Here is an 8,346-nt window from a genome sequence, read left to right as displayed (position 1 = left end):
GTCACAATAAACAAACATTTGCTGCGCGCACTCAACAATTACAAGTGCATACTTTTGTCACTCTTTTTTGTAAACAACTTCAATCGATCGGTTTCGCGTACATACGTACATTCGTCTTTCACAGAAAATGGTTGCCATTTCTGTGCTAAATTCAAGAATCTGTGTGGACCACATCTGTTGACAATCGAGGTGTTGTATAAAAAACAAATAGTGTATGGTCTTTACTTGTGCAATGAAACAAGATATTGCACTCTGTGAAAGATGAGGCACACTATTCAACTTGGCTTTACCTCATTTGAATAGAGCGCCTCTATCTTTTACCTCGTGCAAAATCTTGTACCATCGCACTCATGATTATTCACTATTTGTATACTATCAAGTAAAGTAGTTCACATCCATATCACACTCAAGATTATGCTTTAAAAGCTAAATAATCATTCTCTTCATCAGCACTTGGTGTTTACATCCATGAAGTGGGTGACGGACATAAACAGTAACAAGAAACATCAACTGCACTGTGATTAAAATCTCTCCATAATTGTTATCAACATCACGTTAGGTCCTACACATGATGTAGTACATTTTCAGCTGCAATTCTGCACTATCATCCGATGAGAGCATGCCTTGTGGCCTGTTTGTGTGGGTACAGCGTTGCCTTTGCCGTATACTTCTGTCCCGCCACGTCGATCTCGTAGCTGGCTTTCGTGATGTAGTCGTGGTTCAGCGGCTCGGAGTTTGTGACCCAGCCGAGCAGGACCATCTTCCCGAGACTAGGGCCGTAGCCGGTGGACGTGACCAGCCCCGTGAACTGGCCGTTGCGATAGATGGGCTCCCCGCCCTGAGGCCACAGGTGGTAGTCAATGTCGTGGTCCTCCAGGGTGAACTGTGTGAGGCGGCAGCGGATGCCCTCCTGCTTGTGCTTCAGAAGCGCCGCCTTACCAATGAAATCAACATCCTGTGGTAAAAAGGAGATAAATACCGGAGACACAAATTTTCAGTGTGGATCGTGTTTGATGTTAGTCTGTCTCGTACTGTATATTAGAAGGTAGGCAAAACATAGTTCTCATGTTTGTAGAAGCAACTGAATATTACTCTAAAACGGAGACACATGCACACAAGAAACAGTTGTGTAATGATAAAAATGAAAATCATATCCTCAAAACTACTTCAATCTTGGAGCTTACCAGATTATGGTGGCTACGTGATGTTATTTCAATTACACTGATTCAAATGAATCGGGTCACAGCAGTATCCATCCTGCTAAGCTAAATCACACGCAGCAGCTTGTTACATATTAATTCTATACTACTACTATAGCATGATTTGATCATCACATACTAGTAATGTTCTAACAACTTACTGTACTGCTGAATGGGGAGGGTGCTTCAAGAATAAAAGTCATGTACTACAATAGAAATCATCTATACACTTTCGATATCAAAATACTCCAGAGCAACTACTTATCCTGTCAAATTATGTCAACCAAACAAATTTCTTGGTTGACCCTTTTGAAGCATTATAAGAAAATTCAAAATGCTGGAAGATGAATTTTGAGCTTTTCTAAGACCTATATTTTAGCTTTGAATACTAATTTTCTTGATACATTAATAGCTTTATGCCATTTTATCAAAATACTTGCAACAGCCATTTGATGAAACACACATGGAAATCATACACATCATAGAATGTCAGTAGTCATTATGACACAAAACATGTCAGCATTCATGGATTAAAAATTTTTGGCTTAGACCAGTAAACTATCTTCATGGCCAAGCATTACACATCTGACCTAATACTAACATTTGGTTGCATACGTGTATAAGCTAATATGTGACCCTGCATCACAAAACCAACAAAAAAGTCGCCAGACATGGATTTTTTAGTTAAGGGCAGATTCTTAAAGAGCAGTCTCTAAGCTTTAAAATGGTGTATAACTCAAATCAAATGGACTCTCCTAATCTATCTAAATATTGAAAAGAAAGCACACACTCTGGAAAAGTGTGAACTGAGAAAAGAGGCTCTGAAGCACAGGGTCTATTCAAGCGCGTTTAATCTTTACCAAGCCATGCTAGTTGTGCGATGAAAGGGACAAAACACAGGGTGTAAACCATCCGAGCAACAACAATGAAGGGATTATCAGATTAAGCTGAAATTGAGCATGTGCTATAAATACATTCTGTCCATGATAAATGCCAACTTTTAAAGCAGTAGACTTATTCTTTCAAAATTTATTAGACTTGAAAGTGGAGAGAGTGTGAAGGATTTCAAGAAATGAAAAGGGGACTCTTAGACATACCTGATCATTCTATTCTCCCCCAAAAAGCATTGTAGAAAAACTGCTAGAAACACACTTCCGCATTCTTGTTGTGATTCCAAACTAAAGACTAATGCAGGAGGATAGCTCTTTCAGAAAATATGAAAAAGTTAAGATTGACTCACTTGACCCATTTCACCTTTATTGAGACCTCACGTAAAATCAAGGGGTGGGATTTTTTGTTCATTTTGTGATGCAAGGTCACATATATACATACCTTATCTTGAAAAAATGTGACTGCCATTGTTGAACGTATGTGTTTCAATGCAGGCACAATAATTTGCTTGATCTTTAAAAATGGTTCTTTAACACCTGAAATTAGGTGTTGAGTATATCAGTTATTTCAGAAAGCAAGATTCTCTTACGATTGGCGTAACGCTAGGGACATGAATGCTTGTGACTGACATTGCGAGGTAGCCTTATACCTTGCATCTATTTTAGAAGGAACACCTTACACATACTTTTAAGTTTTTGTCTCACAGACCTTATCAAATTTGACACGGTGCTCACGTCCAATCTCGAAAGGAGTGTGCATGTCGTTGAAGTCATCTGCCCAATAGGCAAAGAACTTCTCTATTCTCAACCACCTGAGGGCGTAGTAACCGACATTGCGAATTCCGTACGACTTTCCAGCACTCATCAGCGACTTGTACACATTCACAGCTTTCTAATAAGTGAACAAAAACATTGGAGAATATCCGAAAGAAAATCTGATTACAAAATGGGGAAAAGTTAGAAATATACAACGTATAGAAAGACATGCTATCATGAAAGGAACAATGTGGTGCATCACCACATTATCTGTATTAAATTAGATTATAAAAGGAAGAAACAAATACGCATAAAGCTGATTTTGGCTACATAACCATTACAATTTTCTAACTTTTAACTTTTTTTTTTTGTATTCTAAATATCTTTCTTGTAATGAAGCAGGGATAATTACATATGAATCTATAGCTTAGCATCTGACAAATTCATGTCTACCAAAAACCAAAAAAATTATATCCCATCATACGCATGCGTATATACAACCTTTATGATGATGCATCACATATGCTGCCAACTCACATTGGATACAAATGGCAGCAATGCATGTACAATGAAATCTAAGATAGAACAGACAAAGATAATGATGATCTTTTAATAAAACAGAAATTTGAAATGACAATCTTGGTTGGATACTGAAACACACAGGGTCAAACATTACATGATAAAACAACAAAAGCATTTAAACTTATAGCAAAAACAGAATGTAACACAGACCCCTGAATGACCTTTGTGACTTTTGAAAAGTGACCATTTTGTACTTAAAGATAATAAAAAGTTTTGGTACCTCAAAAATTTCCTTGTCTTAGTTTGTGTTTCAGGTTAAAGTACCTTTCATATAACTAACACTGTGAGACTTACTCGCCCAAAAGTGCTCTCATGTCTTAGTAATCATGCAATTAACTGCGACCAGCAGCCCCATACGCATAGCGACCAGCAGTCCCATACGCATAGCGTAATCGGGCTTCGCATTGTAGCATTCAGGATCATGACAGATTTAGTATCGCGGGATAAATGTTAACTTAAAATCCCAAAAATTCTTCAATTTGAAGACTTACCAATTAAGGTGAAGTATTGAAAACAGGCTTCGGGCAACGTTTGGTTCTGCCTATAGTCCCTTTCTGTTCGAATTGATGACTGAATGTGACTCGGCCGAGAGGACCTTGGGAGAGCTACATACACCATGTACACTGAATACTACAGCCAGTGCATGCGAACACATCACGTGCGCACAAATTTCAAATCCCATATCAACGGCCTGTACGGATAAGATGTTTGTGTGCGCATGCGCTGGCCGTAGTAGTCAGTGTATGCATCAGTCCATGGTGTATGTAGCTCTCCCAAGGTCCTCTCGACCGAGTCACATTCAGTCATCAATTCGAAAAGAAAGGGACTATTGGCAGAACCAAACGTTGTTCGAAGCCTGTTTTCAATACTTCAACTTAATTGGTAAGTCTTCAAATCGAAGAAATTTTGGGATTTTAAATTGACATTTACCCGCGATACTAATTCTGTCATGATCCTGAATGTTACAATGCGAAGCCCCATTACGCTATGCGTATGGGGCTGCTAGTCGCAGTTAGCTATGCGTACAATGGGCTGCACGCTGCTGGTCGCAGTCAGTGGTTTCGTACAATATTTATCGACGCTGTACGGCGACGGCTCTGGTACGAAACCATTATTGCATGATTACTAAGACATGAGAGCACTTTGGGGCGAGTAATTCTCACAGACAATGTACTTTAACGTGAAACACAAACCAAGACAAGGAAATTCAGGGAAACTTTTGAGGTACCAAAACTTTTTATTATCTTTAATGGTGTGCTCACTAATTCATGACCCAACAAATCACTCTCATTCTCACTCAGGGACTTTTTCTGTTGTGAGCATATAAGCTCATTCACACAAACAAAAGACCGGGATGATGACCGCGCTCCAAATCTTGAGATTTTTGCAAGCGTTCACACGTTCAGAAATAGTGGGATAGCGATCGCGCTCCAAATCTTGAGATTTTTTGCAAGCGTTCACTTGGACAGAAATAGCTTGCTAACTGTTGATCGATAAATTGATAAATCTATTATATTTGCGCCTCACAGTGGTTTGGTGTGTACGCTGTTGTGATGTGCATTTTCAGTGATGGGAAATAAAATCTCAAGATTATTTGGTCCAACGTTCACACTGTCACCATGGGGCAAACTACATTGTAGCATGCTAATTTAGAAATGAGTGCAAGATTTCTTGGGATGAGCATCACGATGCTGATCGTGCAAATTTGTGGGTGTTTTGTGCCCACACATCAAAAATCTTGAGAATGCGATCAAGATGCAAATCTTGTGATTTACACCAACCTAATATGTGTATGAGTGAATCCCCTCATTATTTCGCATCAAGCTTACCTCATTAGGAATGTACAGCACACAGCCATCCTCTCCAGCATGGGTGACAGACAGTGCCCTCACATCATTAGCATACCCTATGCTAATGTCCTGATTGGAAAAAAAGACAATAAATTTAATTTGCACGGTAACAACACTTAGGCTCTGATATGTCAAACTTTGATAAACAATGTGAATGAAAGAGATGGCATAGTATTAGCTGAGGTAAGAATTCATCCTTTAACTTTTTGCAAGATATACTAAGAAACAAATTCATGAAACGTTAAAAGGCATATGAAGAGGAATTCAAAGTTTATTTGATGAAAGTCGGTTTTGAAATGGCTGTGATATCCAAACACTATGTAAAACAAAGCGATCCTAATAAAAGATAGCGACCCACCTTTTATTATAATCGCTTTGTTTTGGATAGCTCAGCCAGTTCAAAACCGATTTTCATCAAACAGACTTTGAATTCCTCCTAGAATTATATAATTACTCTTTCATATTTCAGAAGAGGTTTCTCGTTATCTCAAGAAATAATCATCAAAAAAGTTGGACACCTCAAGCCCCCTCTCAACCAAAGCTGTACCATCCCTTTAACCTTTGGTGATTTTCTGACTGGACAAACTTAAAAAAAAAAAAAAAAATACCACTAGCACAGCATAGACTAATGACCCAGTTGACAAAGCTTAAAGGAACATTATAATTAAACATTGTAAATGAGGGATCTTTGGCATAGCTTTTCAGTGAATACATAAACATCAGGAGAAACAATGTTCATGTACTGCATGTACATGTACGTAGCTGCTGACGCGGTGAAAGCTGGGTAGGTAGATTTTACTGTAACAGTAGTGTACTCTATTCCAGTCTGTTAGTCTGTCTCTTTTATGGAAGTGCAATACATTGTAAATGTAAGATTCATAACATATTTCCGTTAGGGAATAGTTCTGGTAAATTATGTTGATTTTGTAGGAGTTGTAATTAAGTTGAAATCACTCCTTTTAAAAGATATTTTGTCTGCATTGCTTGAACACGTCCAGATGATAGAAAAATCCAGATAATCAAGGGAGGGCTGTATATAATTCCTGAAGGGTTTAGACAAATTGACTGGATGCACACACTCTTCCTCATACCATATGCCCCACACCCACACACACATAAGGAAATGTGGCTGTGGGTGTTTCAGCATTATATAACTTTTTTGAGAGGGGTAGGTAGGTGTGGGTGGTCCAGGGACCAATGCATATAAAAAGTTTGATCTAAGTTGAACTTCATTAAACAAGGTCCAGGTCTCCTTGATAAGGCCCCTCTCACCCTGATTGTAAAGGGGCGCAGGTCCATGAGGCTGAAGGAGGTGGTGGTCAGACGCTGCAGGACACTGCGGGCCCGAGGCCCGAGGACGTTGATGCCTGTGTACTGGCTGGTCACGTCCCGCAGCTGGACGGAGCCATCAGCCGGCAGGTGTTGGGATATCCACTGAAAGCAGCGACGGAGCTGGATGGTAGGGGAGATGATGAAGTACCTGGGGAGGAGTTGATGTACTGTATGTTTTCATTTTATTCAGATGATGAAATGGAATAAAATTGAGGTCAAGAGGGCACTTCAGACAATTCTCACTGGTTTCTGTTTTTGCTTTTGTTAATTTCAATTCTACTTTATAACTAGTGCAGTACAAAATTTGCAGTCTTAGTGATTTTTTTTTTTTCAGGAAAAACAGGAGTACTCAGTCAGCTGTGCTAAGCATGTAACATGAGGTGATGCACAGACTGATGTCAACACATCAACTACGAGGAGCTATTTGTGAAAATGACCTCATTAAGAAATAATCATCGGGAGCTCGCTGCCGCAGCTGTTCAAAATCCACCTGGTGTGTGGATGAAAATGTAGTATGCTGGAACAGGAAATATTTGCAGAGACTTGCAGATTGTGTGTAATGTAGAAATTGCAAATGTAAAATGTGACCGGCGACAACGGTTTCAGGCAAAAGTCAGGAATTTTGAAAATTCATTTTTTCATTCAATCACATTGCCCCATTTCCTAAGCTTTACATTGATATCAAACACTTGCATTCTCCGGCACCGTAAGTGGTCATATAAAGCAAATGTCTGTATGATGCACTTTTTGATTTGTTACAAGTGTAGCCTGACAAAATTGTGAGAGAACGGGCTTTGAAGATTCACCTCTTGCTCAAAGACAATGCCGAGCGGTGATGCGAGTTGAGAATCACCCATCCGTACGATGGTGCTATTTGAGATTAAGCTCTGCCTCTAGCAACCACAGCGGCTTCTCATTGGCTCACTGAGAGTCAAATTTCCCACGCACCTTCCTCGGAACTCTGCATATAAACCCGAATACACAATGCGTTTCACTCGGATTTGTTTACCAGTACGTCTTTCAAGATGGCAGATACAGTAAACTTGCTGGTTATGTGTGCATGTGCACGTAGGGCCTATTACCTGATGGCATCCACACGCTATGCCTGTGTGTGTGTACACGTCACAGGAGCTGCGGGTGGCGCATTCGTATCCACATCTTTACAAATCACGTTTTCATTGCAGTTGATTTGTCTTGTAAATCTCATCATTTGGGACCCTTTCGAAGGCAGAAAGATGGCAAGAGTCACGCTTCCTGTATTTTTTTTTTCAAGCTGTGCATGTGTTGCATTGTGCAGTAAACAAACAAGCAAACAAACATGACTTTACCAATAGTTTGGTGCAATTTTGGCATTGTAAATAGTACTGTGTATTTAAATATTGGTCATTTATGACCGCTCCTTTCCTCACTTCTGCTGTCTTTTGAGTCAACTTGCTGTCATATTTACTATAAGCACAATTGGCACGTTAAGGTTCCGATCGTTGCATGATTTTTGTGCCGATTTGCGACTCTGATACGTTCAAACCATGTTCCATATCGTATTTGTTTTCACGTTGGAAGTTAGTGCTGCCTAGTGTTGCTGTTCACTTTTTTGTTTCCCTTCCGTTGTCGAACATAGCGGTAAAAAAGCTTGGAGAGAAAGTCAAACGAAGAGCACACACCACATTGCAAGCGTGCTGGTATCTATTGTCGCAACAACAATGGAGCATGCACTCATGGAGAAAACATTTCCGGCAC

The 8,346-nt window shown here is 39.6% G+C and overlaps 1 protein-coding gene across 1 annotated transcript in view; it reads right to left on the bottom strand.

Annotated features, from left to right (window-relative positions):
- Positions 1 to 520: 520 nt before the first annotated feature.
- LOC140232614 (pyruvate dehydrogenase phosphatase regulatory subunit, mitochondrial-like) overlaps positions 521 to 8,346 on the bottom strand; it is a 56,012-nt gene continuing 48,186 nt past the window's right edge. The window contains exons 14-17 of the mRNA XM_072312712.1: positions 6,550 to 6,757; positions 5,257 to 5,346; positions 2,799 to 2,981; positions 521 to 955 (exon numbers count right to left, since the gene is read on the bottom strand). Coding sequence (XP_072168813.1) covers positions 605 to 955; positions 2,799 to 2,981; positions 5,257 to 5,346; positions 6,550 to 6,757 — 832 coding nt within the window. The 3' untranslated portion in view covers positions 521 to 604. The remainder of the gene's footprint in view (positions 956 to 2,798; positions 2,982 to 5,256; positions 5,347 to 6,549; positions 6,758 to 8,346) is intronic.

Source organism: Diadema setosum, chromosome 9, assembly GCF_964275005.1.
Source record: "Diadema setosum chromosome 9, eeDiaSeto1, whole genome shotgun sequence".
Classification (NCBI taxonomy): Eukaryota; Metazoa; Echinodermata; class Echinoidea; order Diadematoida; family Diadematidae; genus Diadema; species Diadema setosum.
This window is presented reverse-complemented; position numbering and strand designations above follow the sequence as displayed.